This window comes from Cloeon dipterum, chromosome X, assembly GCF_949628265.1.
Source record: "Cloeon dipterum chromosome X, ieCloDipt1.1, whole genome shotgun sequence".
Taxonomy (NCBI): Eukaryota; Metazoa; Arthropoda; class Insecta; order Ephemeroptera; family Baetidae; genus Cloeon; species Cloeon dipterum.
The window spans coordinates 15,795,116-15,813,873 of NC_088790.1; the positions used below are offsets into that span (position 1 = coordinate 15,795,116).

At 40.0% G+C, this 18,758-nt stretch overlaps 2 protein-coding genes across 4 annotated transcripts in view; one reads left to right on the forward strand and one right to left on the reverse strand.

The window, feature by feature from the left end:
* The first annotated feature begins 80 nt into the window (after positions 1-80).
* On the forward strand, positions 81-2,972 carry elfless. Of its 2 annotated transcripts, XM_065495847.1 has the most exons (5): positions 81-244; positions 423-547; positions 602-736; positions 1,339-1,547; positions 2,348-2,972. In XM_065495847.1, the coding sequence occupies exons 2-5, from the start codon at positions 433-435 to the stop codon at positions 2,618-2,620; spliced, it is 732 nt and encodes a 243-aa protein (XP_065351919.1). In that variant the 5' UTR covers positions 81-244; positions 423-432; the 3' UTR covers positions 2,621-2,972. The 2 variants fall into 2 exon arrangements, with proteins under 2 accessions (XP_065351919.1, XP_065351918.1); XM_065495846.1 differs by having other exon boundaries at positions 423-736.
* A 331-nt stretch (positions 2,973-3,303) lies between these two features.
* The window catches only part of jvl (javelin-like), a 40,862-nt gene continuing 25,407 nt past the window's right edge, over positions 3,304-18,758 (reverse strand). Inside the window, exons 2-10 of one of the 2 annotated variants that reach the window (XR_010575600.1) lie at positions 14,369-14,572; positions 10,588-10,922; positions 9,629-9,953; positions 9,101-9,301; positions 8,399-8,752; positions 7,472-7,570; positions 6,820-7,410; positions 5,841-6,086; positions 3,776-3,916 (exon numbers count right to left, since the gene is read on the reverse strand). Coding sequence is in view for 1 of the 2 variants with exons in the window: in XM_065495842.1 (XP_065351914.1) it covers positions 3,698-3,916; positions 6,820-7,410; positions 7,472-7,570; positions 8,399-8,752; positions 9,101-9,301; positions 9,629-9,953; positions 10,588-10,922; positions 14,369-14,572 (2,328 nt within the window). In the remaining variant the exon portion in view is untranslated. Of the gene's footprint in view, positions 3,917-5,840; positions 6,087-6,819; positions 7,411-7,471; positions 7,571-8,398; positions 8,753-9,100; positions 9,302-9,628; positions 9,954-10,587; positions 10,923-14,368; positions 14,573-18,758 lie in introns of both variants that reach the window. The other variant, XM_065495842.1, reaches the window with a different exon arrangement.

Sequence of the window (18,758 nt, forward strand, 5' to 3'; positions counted from 1 at the left end):
CTCATTTTAAACCTCTACCTCTGATTTTAGAACTTCCAGTGGTGGAGCTACACCCAGTGCACCCTACTTGTCATGAGTAGTACTACAAAAAGGGGCGTAGCTAGGCTGCATCAAAACAACTCGAAAAAGGGAAAGAGCCAGAGCCAGACGGGTTTCTTTGAAATCTGCAGCGACAACGTTCTGCACAAGCCGACTGTGATGTTATTTGCGCTACAGGCTTCTGTTTAAATGAACGAATGTGAAGGTAAAGTTATGTTTTCATTGTAAAGCTTTAAAATAATGATTGAAATCTGGCTAGTCTAGCGCAATCATGGCTTTAACCTTCCATTGTACCTATCATACCTGTAGCGATTTTTTGAATTTACTTTATAAAAAAATGTTGCATACCGACAAAATATTTTGATCGTATTTCTACTTTTCAGGTCGAAAAATATGATAGGAGTAGGAGATGAGGTGGCCATCGCTGTCGTGTGTTTGCCTTTTCTCGCCCTCGTGATCTATTGCTCAATCTTACTGAGACGAAAGTACCTCAGGGCCAACTCTCGCCGTAAGCTCTCTCTCCAGCCAATTGGAGGCCTTTCATCCAGTTACAATATTTCAGGAGCAGCCATGCAGATCGATGCGCGACAGCAGGACCCGCCGAGAGAGCCCTTCAACTATGCCGACTACACATGTCCTATTTGCATCACGCAAATCGATCTTCCGGTCGAGACAAATTGCGGGCACAAATTTTGTGGTTTGTTCTATTTTGCATCTGATTTTAGGATATCCATTAAAACGATACACTCGTTTTATTTTTCAAACGTTTCCTCTTTATTTTGTCGGCAGAGGCTAAAGAGGGTGTCACAATTTTTTGTTTCATAATAATTTCTAGATTGCATAATAAAATACTGTAGTAATTCGTCCTGGTCCCGGAAAATTGCGCAACGTTCAACAAACAACCAAATTTTCATTGTCGAATTGATTTTTGACCTTTTCTTGCAACATGGAAATTAGCGTTTGGTTGTTGAAAGTTACGCAATTTTGCCGGGACCAGGACGAATTATTGTTTAGAAATATTTTCTGTTAAAATTAAACACAGCTTCTTAGGTTTTAAAGCAAACTGTTTATTTTTCCGTATTACTACAGAAAGTTTCTATTTTGGAAAAAATTAAGTGTTCGTTATTCACCAAGGAAGCTGCATTTAACTAAACATAAAAATATTTAATATTCTATAACTTCAGCCAGAGTTCAGAATATATTATAAATCCTTTAGTTTTCGTTTTCAATTTTTTTGGTAATGTTTTTACCAAGCACTAACTAAACTTTGCAACAGTCCTATTAAAAAATACTCAACAGGTGCTTGCATTCTGGAAAACTGGCGGGTGTGGCGCCGAGAGCACATTGGGGCGCTCAAGTGTCCTCTGTGCCGGACGAAGGTGCGCATGTTGCTTCCTTTGTTCTCGAATAACAATGGCGCACCCGTCACAGCCGAAGCCCAACTAAGACACAGAGAGGTCATCAACCAGGTCAACCGGTACAACAGCAAGCATGCTCATGGACGAAATGTAAGAAGAAAGATTTTTGAAAACAGCTTGAAATATTTATTTTGTCTTTTTAATAATTTTTCAGACAAAATTAATTTTGATTATTTGACCATTTGAAATTAAGAGGGTTAATAATATTTTTTAAATTAATTTTACGGTTAATAGATTTTAACGAATTTCAGTTTCTAAAATGTAATTCAGAACATTTTTCAAAAAGTCTAAAAATCGCTTAACTTACAAGGGCATGAAGTTCCGGATTTTCGAAAACACCACTTGCCTCAAATTCGTTGATCTCGACTTCCAGAGATGCAAATGATACAAACCTCACACCATTTTGAAGCTTATAAAGAGATCAACAAATCGGTAAAAGGGTCAAGATCGTAGGACAAAGGTCAAGATCACTAAAATATCGCCAAAATCATACAACCACCGCCAAATATAGAAAGTCAAAATATTTTTCAACACAAAGCACATAAAGAATTTATTATTACGTTGATATAAAAAAGCATGGCAGATATATTTTTTTGTTTTTTTAGAATATTAAGGCGGAAGTTTAAAAGTGCAAAATATTGGAAATTTAAAAAAATACAAGTTTTTGGTATTTATAAAAGTTGTGGTGGGGGTTTTATAATATATAAGCCATCCCATGGGAGATTTCTGGGGGTAGTAGTAATGAACTTTAGCCTTAATGAGTGCCGAGCGCGAGCGTTCTTGGTATATCGTTTCTTATTCTTTTCATCATCAGAACCTCAAATCTGATGTCATTTTTAATGTCACAATTTGAAGATTTGTTTTAATACTGGTAAACCATTTAATTCAAGTTGGTGCAAATGATGCGGGACGCGCCTGTGCTTCTGCGTCACCTGCTGGTGGAGCTGCGCGAGATGGGCGGGCTGAGCCAGTTGTTCGTGGCCAAGTTGGTCGTCTGCATCCTGATCACGGGCATCTACCTGGTGTGCCCGATTGACATGCTGCCGGAGGCTGTGCTCGGCTTCCTCGGACTGATCGATGACATGCTTGTGATCATGCTCTTTTTTGTCTACGTTTCCCGCATGTATTACGGAATAGTACAAGACCGCGCTGTCGCTGAATGATGCGATTGCATTAACTGTGTTTCTCAAAGAAACTCCTGGGGTGTTTTCAATATACTGAGGGATTGATATTATTGCCGAAAAAACGATGGGACGATTGCTCTGAGCAACCTCGCTCATGGTTTACATGCTTAAGTTTTTTTTTAAGATTGAGGAATTGGTGTTTACTATTAGTCAGAGTAGTTCTCTCGTGGCTGTTATAATTTAATTCAGTTATGTTCTGTTTCACTCACTGAAAACCTTGAATCATCTACTGTAAATAATGCCAAAGGACGTAATCTTTTTGTTTGTTCTCATTTGGGTTGTAATCCGCAAATAAAAAGACTGCAATTTAAAAGTGCACTTATAACAATGATATAGCTTAGCTCTTTTTATTCACATATTTTCGTCACTTACCACTAATTTTAATATATAATCATCATAGGTTTTAATCGAGTACAAAGGAACAAATGAACAGCCCTCGACTAGTCCACAACAACAACACAAAATGCGATAAAAAATAGTGACAGGAGTTTTCCACTATTCACAGTGATAATATTTGATAATAGAGTCCGGTTGCCTTAAGTTACATCATAAGTCCGTTTTATAAATAGCAGCATCAGGAATGAACGGAAAATATCAGTTTTCGTGTAAAGCCATTTCAAACAGCACAGTAGGGATTCGTCTGAATCCCTTATTTTTAATCAATTCAATTAAAAAAGCAGCCTCGGTCTGCGAGGTCGGCCAAGCTTAAAAAATATTTAGCGACAAATGTTTTCAAAGTTTGACCACGATTGAATGCGATTTCCGCCGGTCTGCGCGAGACTAATCTACTCGTATGGGCAATGATGCATTTTTTTTATCAACGAAAGCGGTTCTGTAGGCAGATTTTTCTGCGGGGAGACCTGCAGGGGATATAAAAATTAAAAATCTGAACATATCACATTATTCTCAACAACAAGCCCATTTTCGTGGCAGAAAACGCTTCCGAGCCTGCAGGCCCCCTGCATCAACAGTGAAACCTGTCAGAACCTTTCCACGGAATGAACGAGAAAACGCAGCGTGAGCACCAAGAGTGTCCTTCAAGTGTTTTTGATTATCTCAGTACTGCTCGAGCGAGTCGCCGGTGGTACCGGTCGACGAGTGCCTCTGCCACAGCTGCTCCGAGTTGATGCTGTCGAAGTAGGAGAAGGCCATCGAGGCACCCTGCCAGGGCACTACCTCGTCGCCGCGGCGCCGGCACTGCGCCGTGTTCAGCGAGTCAGCCGGGCACAGCGCCACTTCCACCATGGGCACGCTGCTCAACGAGTGGTGCACGCCCTGCAAAATAAATAAAAGGATGCGATTGAGAAGGGAAATTCAGCTGCTTAAATCTAGAGTATTTATTTTTCTATTATCTAAATCTGTGTTTGTGACTTTTTGACAAACAATAATTGCTGCTGAAACTACGATGCTGCTGCTAAGGAAGCGACTTTTCGATTTGTGTGCTTTTTAGGGATTACGGAGAGTTAAGAGTTTCTAATGTGTACGTGGTCGAATTGTGGGCACAACATACATTTTTTCCAGGACTGTGACTTTTAGACCTTTTTTATTTTTGGAAAACTTAATTATTTATATACTTTTTTGTGTGCAAATAAACCGTTTCTGAGCTGATTTAGACGGATTATATAAACATTATTTTGGCCGAATTTACATGCTTTTCAATTAAAATTAGACTTTTCCGTCAAATAATCTTCCGTGTTTGTTAAAATTTCAGATATATCGACAAAATAGTCTTTTTTAGGAAAAATTGCACCGAATGCACGAACTAAACCTTTTTTTAAAGAAATTTAAGTTGATCAATTTTATTGTGTTTTCAAGCGGCAAGAATTGTAACAAAGATAGAAGTGATTTTATCTTTTTTAAACGAATTAAACGCCATTTTAAATTCGTGATTGTTCTTAACTTTCATTTGGCTTTTTTTGTATAATTCTCCTTGCAATCCATTAAAACAGAAAGTGCATTTTTTCCACGTTGGAAAGAGATGTATGATTTTTGATTCAATTATCCGAAAATAGCAACAATTTCTTTGCTGGATTTTTGCCCTAAATAAAAATTGACAAAATGGCTATTTAAAAATAGCAATAAACTGACTGTCACGTGGGGAAAATGACTGAAAAACCAACCAAATTTCAGGCTGAAAATTGAACCAAAAAATTAAATCGTGAGATAAACTTCCAAACGCGATACAAAATTGTGCATTTTTCCTCAGACCATTGGCCGATTTAAACTGTTTTTTACAGTTTAAATCTGGTTTAAATTTAATGACTTAAACTGCACAATTTATGTTTTTGATCGTCCGGTGACTGTGGGAAGCTCAGAAAATTAGCCAAGCGATAGTCTAAAATTCACAGTCCTAATTAATTGTATAGTTCCGTGTTAGTTGACTTCGTGTTGTGTTAAGAAAAGATTTATTTAAATTTAAATCACCTCTAGACAAGGTTAATTTTAAGATGGTATTTGAAATCACGAAAAATAATTGAAACCATTTAATGAGTGCAGTGACCTCATGATAATTTGAAAAGCTAGAAAAGTTCATTTTTCCCAACCAGAGCCAAGCTGATTAAATGAATTAAAAATTCCGTCAAATTACTAACCTATCGTCATGACCAAAATTAAAGCAAAATTCACTAGTCCACGTTTAAAAACAATTATTATTAATTACAAACAGAGCCCAAAGATACGAAATTTCATTTTTACCTAATAATTTTTAATGATCTGAATCCTAAATTGTGCTAGGCTTTTTTAACACATAACACACTTAACATAACAATCTGACAGACCAACTTTTTATAGTTTCATGTCGAAAAACTTTTAAAAATTGCATATGTGGAATAAAACATAGGTTTGGTGGGCTAGATAAAATAATAAGAAAATAATGGGTCACTGCAATTGCAATATTTGATAAAGATCTCATAAGTAAATAAACTCGTTCTTCGCTTCAGTTGAAGTATTAAATTTCTGGGAAATTTGTACATATAGTGGTCTAGATTTAAATTAAATTACATATAAGCGAGCTACAATAAGGCCTCCCTATCGATGCTTATCAAGGTGAAAGAATTCTCTCAAGTTATTTTATCTATAAATAGGATAAGCCCGTCTAGGGTAAGCAGTGTGTGCGAGTGAATTTTGCGCATGCAATACCCTTACGGCAACGGAAAAGCGAAAAACAAATTCACAGCAGCCGCACAAATATTTAAATTACCCGGTTTTAAATTTTAGCTAGATTTCAAGTGTGAGAAAGTCATTTTTTGTTTGCCGGCCTGTCTCCCCTGCTGCTTTTAGAGCCCCACAATCTCGCAAAGGACGGCAGCAGGCTGAGCACCAGTCCGCCCCTCTTTTTTCTCGTGGGAGGCGGCGGGGGCGGCGATGAGACAGGCCGAGGCTGCTGTCAGCACGTTTTACGTCTGCCCTGCAGGAGGGACGCCACCTTGCTCAAGCCACCCTGCTGCTAAAACGCAAAATACAAGCTCAACGCAACCCCAGTAAATTTGTCCGGATTTTAGGACGTTTGGGGGAGGTTATCAAACAAAAAAGCCACCACCAGTAGCAGCATGGTATTTCTGTTTAAAATAATTATGTCTTGCAGCAGAGAAAAAAAATCAACAAAACTATAAAAGCAAACAGTATTTTGTGTATAGTGTTGTATTTAAAAACTAACTAAAGTTCAATTATTAGAACCCATCACCAAAAACGAACAAAATAAATTAGCACTTACAAATGAAATGGTAAAATGAGAATCAACAGGCAGAAGCTTTGGGGCACACCGGCGCTGCCATCTCCAACACATTCAAATGAGGACCACATGATGAAAATGAAGGGACGTGTGTGTGTTAATTCATCTCTCGAGAGTTAATAATGTACGTCAAGATTGGGGGAGTGAGAATAATCAGATTCAGAAAAAAGGAGAAGAGTGAGAAAAGTTAGACGGGAACTTTGTTATTTCGTCAAAACGTCCAGCTTATTTAAAGCGTATAGAGAAAAGGAAATGGTAAAATATTAAATGGGAATCAGTCTGACAAAATTGTGTTATCATGTGTGTGCGTGTGTGGGCGTCTGTCTGAGAACGGCGGCTTCGGGCTGACTTTTTTCTTTCTCTCTCGTCATCTTGACTCTCAGGTGATTTTCCACCACGAGCCCCAGAAAGAGGCGACCTTGTTGTTGCTGTTGACCGAGTTGCGTACCTTGGTAGCCGCGTCCAAGGGGTTCGTCTTGCCCCCCTTGTGGGCCGGCGAGTTGTTGGGCCGCGGCAGCGACGAGTTCTTGCGCGGCAGCGAGCTCAGCCGATTGAGCGAGTCCTTGGAGCGGCTCATCAGGGTCGACGACGCCAGCGACTCTCGACTCGACTTGAGACTCGCGCCTCCCACCACCTTTTTCAGGCTCGCCCTGCCCAACGACCCGGCCGAATTTTTCTTCTTCTCAGGACTGCCCTTTGGAGGCGTGCCCGTCTGCAGTGGGATCCTGCTCTTATTGTTGTTATTGTTGTTGCTGCTGGGGCCGAATTTATTGTTGTTATTATTGCTGCTGACGACGCTGGACTTGTTGTTCTGCCGCTTGGGCGGCTCTGGCGGCCGGTCCACCGCCAGGGCCAGGTCGTGCGCCGACTCGGTGCTCGACGTGTTGGTCATCGCCAGCAAAATCGGGTCCTCTTGCTGCTGCTTCAGGTTCCGGCTCGACTCGTGGTGGCCATTGGTGGCCATCTTGCCGCCCGAGTGCCGCTCCAGCACTCGCACCCTGGCACGTGTTCCTTCCAGTTCTATGCTCTTTTCCTCCAGCTGAAAGAACAGCAGACGGATCAGTCATATAGATCGCATGAGAAAAAGTGACGTGATGTACCTGAAACCTGAGTTCGTCGTTCTCCTCTCGCATCCGCTCCAGTTCACCATTGATTTCGCTTTTCCGGAGGGAAGCATGTTCCAACTCGATTTGCAAGGCCTGGAATTTTCATGTTTTATAATTTTAAATTATCTTTATGACGTTGAAATTATTGACGTTGTAGTGCGCTTCATCTGACCAGACGCTTGAAGGTTAACAAAATTGAAATATTTTAGAGTTGATAAATGTTTTAAAAGGAATAAGAGCGCAGCCTGTGGCTTTAATGCAATTTTTTGAAAGTTAAATTTGGTTGAACCAAAAGTCATATGTAAATCGCTTCTCAATATAAATAATACATTTTTCTGATTAAAATCTACACTCACAAAACAAATCTAAATAATAAAAAGTTGGGGAATTTTAAGCTTGCTTTGAGATTCTGTTAGATGGTCTTCAAGCTAGCCTATATACACAAGCTTTAAAATTATTTCTGTACAGTTTTCTTACTAATAAAATTTTCAGGGGCTTTGTGCATTCTTTTATAATTTTTCTTCTTCAAAGTAGGCAGTTATCAGCTCAAATGTTAGTTGTAAATTGGAAAAATTTGGAAATAAATGCGGTTTCAAGCTAGAGATTCAGATAAAAGTAGAGTTCAAAATTTTTGAAATTGCGTATCGTGCCCAAAACGTTAATTTGGACGTTTGAAAAGAGTGGTAGGAACATTTATAAATTCCATTCTTTTCTATTATTATGTTATTTTAATTAACCAACTATCAAAAAAGTTATTTTATTTTGTCTTTTTGGCGGATTGCACCAAATGAATTATTTAAAAATGACGAACTCTACCGAATGCAGGAAAAATTTAGTGCCTCTTAAACGCAATAATTATGCAACCTGCACGTCACCTGTGTGCAACGGTTGCATTACAGGGGTTGTCTATCCATTACCTACCTCGTTATGAACGACAGAAGTGAGCAAATGTCTCTGGAGTTCAACGTGGTTGCGTTCGCCGAGGATGGCGGCCACCTTGTGCGGGCTGGGCTTGAACGAGGGCGGCAGGTTGAGCGTCACCTGCTGTGGGTCGCCGATGACGCGGTCCAAGTTGCCAAACGGCGGTTGGCTGAGGGTGGCGGGCGATGGCGACCGGCCCACCGTCGACGGCCGGTGCACGTAGCGCGGGATGCGCGAGTCGAAGTCGAGCGGCGATGACACGCTGTCCAGTCTCGACGAACGGCGCCGCACGTGCCGTGGCGACGGACCACTCGACGAGCGCACAGGTTGGAATCCGGAAGAACGCTCACGCACCTGAGGATTTTTTTATTAAAAATAAGTTTGTTTTAGGGTTTCTAAAGAGCAAGTGTAATTAAAAATCTATCATTTGTAACTGAAAGAAACAGCAAAAATGGAAAAATATTATTTATCAAATGGTTTGCCCAACACTTACATATATATAAAAAATATGATTGTTTATCTTGAGAAGTGTATTAAAATATTTTGATTTAGAACTGAATCAACATCTAACTTTCCATTTGGACAAGCAAACATCAAGAAAGTCTATCTATGACTCAATTTTTGCAAACATAAATAAATATTTACTCGATAATCAAATTACCTGCCTTGACAAATTTATGGTTTTCAAAATTCGGTACACACCTGACTAGAAGCCCTTGGCGACTCGAGCTTAAGGTTGCGTCTTGGCGAAGTGGACGACATCGAGCAGACACAGCTGTTGCGGGCGGACAGCAGCAACTGGTCTTCGAGGCCGCGTCTGATGGACGAGATCTGATGCAGCTCAGCCTGCAACTGCGACACGCGAGCCCGGGACTGCAGAGTTTCAGCTTCCATTTCAGTCACCTGCAGCCAAACAAAATTTAAATAAATAGATATTCACAAAAAAAATCAATTTAGGGTTGCAAAAAACTCGCTAATGATAAACTATTTTTTTTTTATTTAATTTTCTTTGAAGTTTTTACCAGTTTATTGAAGACATTATTTGGTTGAATTTTTCACCATATAATCGATTATTTTGAGATTTCTAGCGAAATAAATTTGAAAAAAATCGTCTGATAAAAAAACGATAAAAACCAGAGGTGAAAAAACCTGCAGGTATGAAAATGAAACCCTGAATCAATTAGAACCTCGTGTTTGAAAAGAAAACAGAATTAATAAAATAAAGCGCACCTTGTCGAGGAGGACGTCTCGCTCCATGCGAAGCCTGCGCACCTCGGAAGGGTCGTCGTCATCGCCCCAGCTTCGCACCCCTGGGGGCGGACTCCAGTCTGCGGCGGCGGTGCCTTCGCCCCCGCCGCCTCTCACAGCCTCATGCTGCAGTTTGGTCTGCAGCTCTTGCACCTCGTTGCGCAGGCGGGATCCCTTGCGCTGGATCACGTCCAGCAGGTTCCACAGCTCGTCCATGGAGGCGTCTGAGTTGACGCCACCACTGCTGCTTCCACCGCTTGACGCCTTCACCGACGCACCACTGCTATGGTGCTCCTTCGTCTCCGTGCTGAAAATTATTAAAATTAATTAAATGAGGACAATGACGGAAAATAGTAGAACGTGATCCTAAAAGTTAAAAAATATATAGGTGTGTGACCCATTAAAATACAAAATTGATTTCAAATATAAGTTCCGCCAGGAAAAACCTGGAAATCGGTACCAAAAATGGCTAATTAACAAATTTAAATTCCTTGAAAAACTCACCCCTTGGAGTGCGGGTTATTTTCAACCCACTAGAAAAGTCAAAATTAGTAATTGACACCAAAACCCGGACAAAAATAGCAAAATCGAAGAATTTTCAAATAAAATCGATTTTTGGGGTGGAAAAACCTTCCCATATTCGAGTGAAATTATTTGCTCAAAAGCTAGGAATTTGAATTGATTTTTTTTGCTTTAAAAATCTATTAACCAATGAAAAAAAAAACAATAAACTACAAGGAGTAGAGTTCTTTACCATTCATACCATCAGTTAAATAATAATATAAAATAATTTACTAGCCAAATCCAAGCATCAAAACGGGCTCTAAAAGAATGCAAATTTTTTTCTGCTTCATCTAATTGTGAGAAGAATCCAGCTTGGATTGCAAAGATATTTATTTGGCTCGCCGATTTAATTTTAGGCATAGGAATCATCAACACACCTGAATCCAGAGTCCTGGACCGTGCTGCAGGAGGCGGCGCCCTCGGTGCTTTTGGGCCCTTTGGGCAGCTTGGTCATCTCTGCCGAGCTGTCATCGGCCGTGGGCGAGCTGCGCTCCTTGGGGATGCGACGCCGCACGCGCACCCCCGGCCCCCAGCCGGGCCCCACGGCCGTGGTGGACGGCGTGGCGGGCGCCGACGAGGTGCTCGCCTCCGGCAGGTTCACTTCGCTGCCCATGGTCGAGGAGGCGGACGAGATTTTGTTTCGCAGGTGGGGAAACGTTTCGATCACCAGCTCGCGAAACTCGAGTAAGGCGCCCACTTCGTTTTGCAGCTCCTGCGACATATCGGTAAATTTACGTGAAAAACAGTTGGTAGCATTATAAATATGGAACTTTTTCGTGAATTTAGCATTAAATCAAATTCGGAAAACTTCTGTCATCAAATATAAATACTTTTATTTTGTTTCCATTTTAAGAAGAGTTTAGCCAAAGGGTGGAAAACTGAAAAAAGACAGCAGTTTTTTTTCTTGAAAAAAAATGCATTCCTCTAAATTTATATTTTGAAATGTTTCAAAATAGGAAACCCATATTTAGCCAATTTACCGTCTAACCGTTTTTCCAATTAAATTATTCATCCTGTGACATCCATGAGACGTCCAAAAACTTAGCAAGCGGCATTCTATCCTAAGCCTAGGTTAATTTTTGTTTGAAGTTTTTCTTTGCTTCAAATTTTATATAATTTCTGATTGCAATAAAGGAGTGGCATAAGAAAACCAATTATTTTTTCAGGTGGCATCGTTTTATAAAAAATTTACTCCACCATAGGATCCATATCAGAAAAATTTATTCAGTATTGTAATATAATTTTACAAATTGTAATTCATGACGAAAAACCTGCAAAAGAATTAATTTAAATGCCTATCTGATTGCTCTTAGATTACAATATATTAATTTTACTAAGAAAATCATGTGTAACGCAGCTGTGACATCAGCAATCAACAAGGCAATGTAATATGTATAATATATGTGCGTCAATTAGTTTGGGGAAGAGGATAAAACGCGAGATAAAAAAAAGAACAATCCACGCCGAAAGATTGATAATGAATGAGAGCATACTCCTGACCGAGGCAGATAATAATCAAAAGCAAAGCGCCAAAATATGTATTTAGTCTTATCGCCGCTTTTGCTGAACATGATGCACATTTATATTTTAAGAGAATTTTATCAACATCAGGCAGTAAAAAGTCGGTTACTGGTTATCGCGTATGGATGCCCCGTTTCTTTATATTGCATGGCGAAAATATAGAATAAACAAGATAAGATGCGGTGAAATGCGCTTACAAAACAGGCATAAACTCGTTCGGGTTGGCAAAAAAAAAAAAAAAAAAAAAATCCGCTTTCTTTTAAAGAGCGAGTGACATCACACCGTTTTAAAGGCTCACTATACTGCATGCAGTTAGCTTTTTGCACATGACGAAAGCAGCTGGATCCTATAATTTATATATCTCCGGTTGATATTAAACGCGGTCGTCGACGGAGTGAGAAAGAGAGAGAGAGAGAGAGAGAGAGAGAGAGAGAGAGAGAGAGAGAGAGAGAGAGAGAGAGAGAGAGAGAGAGAGGGAGAAAAATAATGACACACAGCAGTTCGAATAGCTCCGCGTGGGTTCGGACAGAGCGAGAGAGACATTTATTTTCTTTGACAACGGGTTTTTAATCATTTATCTCCGCGCCAGTAGGAAATTACATAATGCTGAGTGTAAGGCAACTTTACAAAAATGATCGTGTATAGTGAAAGAGAGCGAGGCAATCTGTATCTTGTCGTTCCGAGAAGAGTGAGTGAACGATTACATTATGCGTGCAGGCGAGTCATCTCAAAAGCGCCATTAATCAACCGCGTTTTTTAAATCATTATCCAGTTTTTCTAACAAACACAAATGGATATTTTTGGGGATCGGTATTCACAGTTACCAAAATGATTCCTGCTCTTACTAGGAGAGCGCATCTAATCAACCGAAAAATTTCTTTTTTCTCACTTGCAAACTACAGAGATTTTTTTCTTTGGTAAATTGTTATCTTTTATTTAACAATATCGAATAGCATCGACAAAACTAAAAATATTCGGATTGAAAGGAAGGTTCACTTGCAAGTGGGAAGCAATCGGCACACATTCCGCTTTTTTCTGCCACAGATGGAAATAATAATATATAATCCACCTGATACAAATTTCTTGAGGTCGCCTTCGAACGTCAAATTTGACGTTGATGGGAAACTGAAATTGATAATTACGACCCAGCAGCCTTCAGAGCGTGCGCGGATGACCTTTTCGGGCTTAGCTTTTTCCTTCACGCATGTCATCCATTTAAATGGCGCAGGTGACTCGACTTTTGTGAGAAAATTGGCGTGTTATTTGGAAAGGTCTTTCGGTGAGAGCTGCTGCCGGGCGAGCAAGTGCAGTTAGTTATGATTTTATGGAGTCACGGGCGACTGAAGCCGCGCGCGGAAAAAAGCGCGGCGTTGGTCCTGCGAACGGTGGACGCAGCCAGCGTGACAGCAGCAGCGGAAACCAAAGTACGCCGGCATGCAACGTGTTGACCAGGTAACAAAAAAATCCGACAGCTAGAGATTTCGGCACGGGAGATGCACACACACTCCGCAAAATTTAGAGAGTCGCCGCACGCCGACAGAAAAAGGACGATTTCGCCTCGGCATCTGTTTGGTTTGGTTTATGGCTCCCGTAAAAGGAGCAAAAGTCTAGGATTGCCACGGTATTTAGGGTGAAAGTGCATACTTTTGCTTCTGTTATGATATGATCATTACGCGGATAAGGAAGAAGCTTTTGTTTTAACAACGCCAGAAAAACAAATGACCAACTGTGAAATTTCGTGGTTTTAGCCGTCCGTTCTTATACAATCTTGAGTGGCTAATATGTAAGAGCCATAAAATACAAAACACTCATAAAACTTCATTTTAGGAAAAAACGAAACAATTTTTATTATTTTTTTTCTAATTTGACTTGATGACTATATTAGTAGTTGAGCATATTGTTATTCTGAGTAATAATCTTCAGTGTAAAATACTCAATTCCAGACCAAGTATATAAGTTAAATATCAGAATTTGCAAAATTTCTCAAAAATTTTAATATTTTTCCGCTTGAATAGGATTGCACTCGTCGTGATGTCGTAATCTTTCGTGAGAATTATAAGAAATATTTAACTACTGCTTGGCGAAATAATTCATGATTTTCTTTAACTTGCCGCTTTATTACATTGCAAATTTTGAAGCTGATTTTTTTCAGAAATTTTAACGGCAACTTGTAAAAAATTAAGTTATTTCCCAAATTTCAAATATAATATTCAAACTAAAATTATTACTGTTCAAAATTGTCCATTACAAGCCTCTACAGTTTTCAAATTTAGAAATTAGTGATGTCTACCAAAAAATCCCACATTATAGGAGTTTGTTTAACCGTGGGAAATATTAGTTTTCAAAATACACGCTGCTTTTCAAGTCATCATTGATGACCTTGAAAAAGTAATTTAGGATGTCAGGCTAAGATTATATTAAAAAAAGAATAAAATTGTAGTAAATACAACAAAAATACATCAAATAAATACCTATTCCATACCACCGAGTGAAAATTTTGTCAGATAAAAGTAAAAAGCACTTTAGTGAGATTAAGAATTCTAATTTACCTCCACCGTTGGAATATTTTAATTTAAAATTATTAAAATTAATTTTATAAAATTTTAACGTTTGAAAATGTTGAGAAACGATGCTCACCTGCAGGGCGACGAGTGACTTTGCCTGCTCATGGACTAAATACTGGAAGGGGGCTGCGGTAATCTGCGGTGCCGCCGGCGCGGGGGCGACAGTGGACGCCGCGCCCCCGGTTAACGGAGGCTGGGCAGGGTGGGGGCGGACCTCAAGGGCGTTCGCGGCGCCCGCAAGCGCCGGTTGTGGCGCCGTCCCTCCACTGTCAGGAACCTGAAACACACAGGAAAACAATTTCAAATTCAATGCTCTCCACGGTGAGTTCAAAACAGAGTAAAAAATAAAAACGAGAATTCCTTGGCTATTTCCGCTTATTATTTCTCTAGACAATTTTTCACCGGCACTTTTTGATCTTCCAAAGTGTCGGCGGCGTGCGTTATTTGTCGTAATTATTTTGCAACGCTCCATTCTCATCGATACGGCATTTGCGGACGGTTGGCTTGGCATAACGTGTATTTCCCAACGCATTGAGCGTACACATAACTAGCCACAATGCACTCTTTCCCAGCAGCAGCATGCATACCGATCATTTTCTGAACAGAGCGCAAACACAAGATTTTTCCCGCGGCTCTGCTGCGGCGAGAATATTCCATTTCATCCGTGCTTTGCTCAATGATGATGACAATAATAAAGCACACACGCCACAACACCTCGCAGCAATAAGAATAAATCGCGTGTGCCCAACTAGGATTTCCTACACACATACAGGCGTCGGTGATTAATTTGCTAGTTTTTTTCCGACCGAGCTTGTCTCATTACTTGCTTTGCGACACCCTCCGTGCCATTTTTATTTATTGTTTTCTGTCTGTAGCTGTACGATTTGCATCTGACAGTAATCTAAACGCGGAACACCATAAAACACCATTTCGGTCCAAAAAAGGGAAAACTTCCTTCCTGGAGAGATTTCTTTTTTTGCTGTCATGGAGACGCGCCCTAGGATAATGGCACCGCCGACACGATCCTCATTCTCCGCCACAACAATGACAAACTCGTGTTTTGAAATGTGTAACGGCTGCTTCTGTCGTCCTGGTCTGCTGCTGATGCTGCTGCGCGACTAAAAAAATCAGCTCGGAAGAGGAGTGAGCCACGCACTTTTCAAAATATTTCCAACGCAAACAAGCCAACGACAGACACGCAGTCACGTCTCTATATTATAGAGTTCAACTAGGGTTGCCACGAGGGGATATTTTCCGGAAATTTAGGAAGTATGTTTGATCTCATCTGAGATTTTTTTTTGCAAATTTAGGTATTGTTTAGTATTGTTCATGTTAAACAATTCTTAGATGATTTTTTAATATCTGATGTAGCATATTGAGCGATTTTTGGTAATTTCAGACAGCTTTAAGATATCAAAAATCAACCATCTCTCAAACTTTGGTTGAACAATTTATTTTAAGTTGTTATTACTTTTCCGGGAAAAAGTTAAATCATTCTCTGCATCAGCAGATAGTTTTATACTGAGTTAAAAGCTCATGTGTTTACAAATATGTACAAGGATTGAGTTAAAAGGTTTTGAAGAATTTTAAATTACTAACAGGGTATAGTGACATTTAATTTGTGCCCAAAATTTGCAAATATTCAAAGCCATTTAATTTTTCTTGTTTAAGAAAAAACTCAAATTCCTAATTTATTACATCAAATGACTTTTGAAACCACACTAGGGTCAACTGAGATTGTTTTAGTCAGATGGAATCCTAGGAGGCCACGCATCAAGTCTTACAATCTCAGAAGCCCAGATGTGTGGCAACCCTATTGGGTTTCTCAATCGCGAGGACGACGTCAGGTGCGCACTTTCCAACGGTCCCCAAATGCACGCAAGCAAGGCGCGGAATGAGTGTCACTCACTCTTCAAAGAATGCACGCACCTGTCTTTTTCACGCGCTGCGAAGGCGAGCAAGCAGCCACCCGATGGATTCCAAACGGAACCAATCGTCAATGCGATTGGATTGCAAATGCGATCGAATGGACAAATTGAATTGTGAAACTGTATGGAGCTGAACTTTGTGGTTTCACAACAAAACATTCGTTATTGGAACTTAATTTATTAGAAAATTGTGCTCACTGCTTTCAACAATAACATTGAAAAGTCCAAGTGCATTATCATTATTTTTAATTGGTATTTACTAAAATATGCTGCTGTTCATTTTTACCTTCGCAGGTGTCCGAGACAAACTGCAGCAGATTAATTATATTCAGTTTATTTCCACTTGCCTGAGCGATTTTTCATTCCCGAACCTCAAGGTAACTAGCAGTAGTAGAGCAATTAAAATAGTTGCGGACGATATCAAGTACCTTGAGCCGAGAAAGCACGCATTTGAACAATTATTTGGGTTGCAGAAGCCAATTTTCCGCCCCAAAGTCGCCATCGACTCGTGTTTCCGTTCTCTTGGAACGAGTTAATTGGACCCGGTTGGTGATTAATTTTTGGCCATTTTTCAGCGCAACGGATGGGGCCCGTCTGGTTTGATTGCTGGTTTTTAATTTGGGAAAAACAAGCAGACAAGCTCATGGGAGAGTCATTTTCCTTCCGTTTCACCTTCGGCGGTGTTTCGTCATTGTTAATTATTGCGAGAGAGGAAGGAATCGTTTGTAAGCTTCTCTCGCGTACGTAAGAGAGTTTGTTCTTCTACAGACCGTGGGAAATTGCAAATTTTACAACTTTTTACACGGGATTATTGCAAAAGTTGCTGTAAGGTAAATTGCTAGAAGCTGATAAAAGATAAAAATTAATTATAATTATCAGCACCTTTCCATAATTTATATATTTTATGAAAGCGAAGCCATAGTTTCTATTCCTTCAGTTGGAGACCGCAGTTTTTCAATGCGCTATTTCTCTTTCAAAATTGACCGCAAAATTTTGTAAGTATTCTATACGATAGTAATGAAATTATATATATCCCTGTCATTGTTATCGAAAATAAATTTGATTTTACTAGCACTTACAACGGAAAATATATTTATTATTTAAAACAATGAAAATAAATCACAAAAACATGCAAGAAAATTACGACAGATTGAGGAGGATGAACTTTCGGCGCTAGACAGTGATGTTTTCCCGAGGTTTCACGCCAACCGAATCCATCGTTTCTATAATCTCCGTTTATAAAATTCGTTCACCTGTGAAAAATGACTCCTCGTACGCATCCCATAGGAGGTGAAAATTTTTTCAATTCCCTCTCTTTCTCAGTCGTGTGATTCACGCAGCGACGTGAGTCAGCGACCATCTGATTTAATTGGCTCGTCCATCGATCCAGAACAATGCGAATCGCATGTCCAGCGTGCATCAGAAGAAGCCGCAACTGATCGTCGCCGACTTTTCGAGCCGCCCTCCCGCCCGGCGTGACCTCTCCGTTCTTCGCGAGCAGAGAGGGCAGCGTCGGCGCCGACCGGCCTCCAAATCTCTCTGTCCACTCAAGGGAAACCTCCACGGTAGCTCTCCTTACACAATTGTGTCACCGCGCAATCATCATCTAGCTGCTCTCGTTGCGCTGCGGCAAAAACAAACGCTTTGCCGCTTTTCGCGCGCACTTTTTCGTCTTCAGCAGCTCTCTAAAACCTTGCCATTGTGACGGAAAACAAATAGCTTCGCGAGACAATATTGCTACGTACCAGTTTGGACACAGTTAGGTCATGCCAAGGAGGTATTGATTTTAAATGCTGGTAAACAAAAAGCCAGCAACTTGATTAAAAAAAATACTCTAAATTGGCTCTTGCAGACAATTGTACAAATTTGTGTCTGATGAGCATTTGAATAAAATAATAAATTATTATTATTTATTATATTAGACACCAACGGTGTACAACACAGAGTACATTATATAACGATATTATATAACTGCAATTTCTTATATTTAGCAGCTTGAAATAAAATAATAAATAGTACCTAATTAAAGTTAGATTAAAAGTGAAAACGAAAGTAATGATTTCTACTGTAATAAACTGTTACAAAAAATGAGCGCTCAAATTTTGAATGGCATTAGCTAACTTTGGAAAAATAAATGGCTAAATTTGAAAATTATACTTCCGAGTTTATAAAAGCAAAAAACTCGGGAATAGACGGTGGCACTACCTGGTGGCAGCTTCTGCATTGGATGTTGGACGTGAGAGCTAATTAAAGCTTTATTTCATGAATTTCAGCTTGGCGATTTAGTTTAGGAAAGAGATAAAGCACTCGCCTCCTGAGCAAGTTCCTGGCTCGCAGGGGGGCTGCTGACGGTGCAAACGAGTGATAAGGCTCGCATGATGCACTCTCATTATCCGAGACATTACCAACTCATTTTCGTGCCGAGCGCGGCGCGAGAGCGTGATTCGCCGCGATCGTTGATCGTTGCAAGGCTGGCGCTGTGATTTGTGTCTCTTTTTATATAACAAATTGCGCACACGGGCGCATTATTTGCCA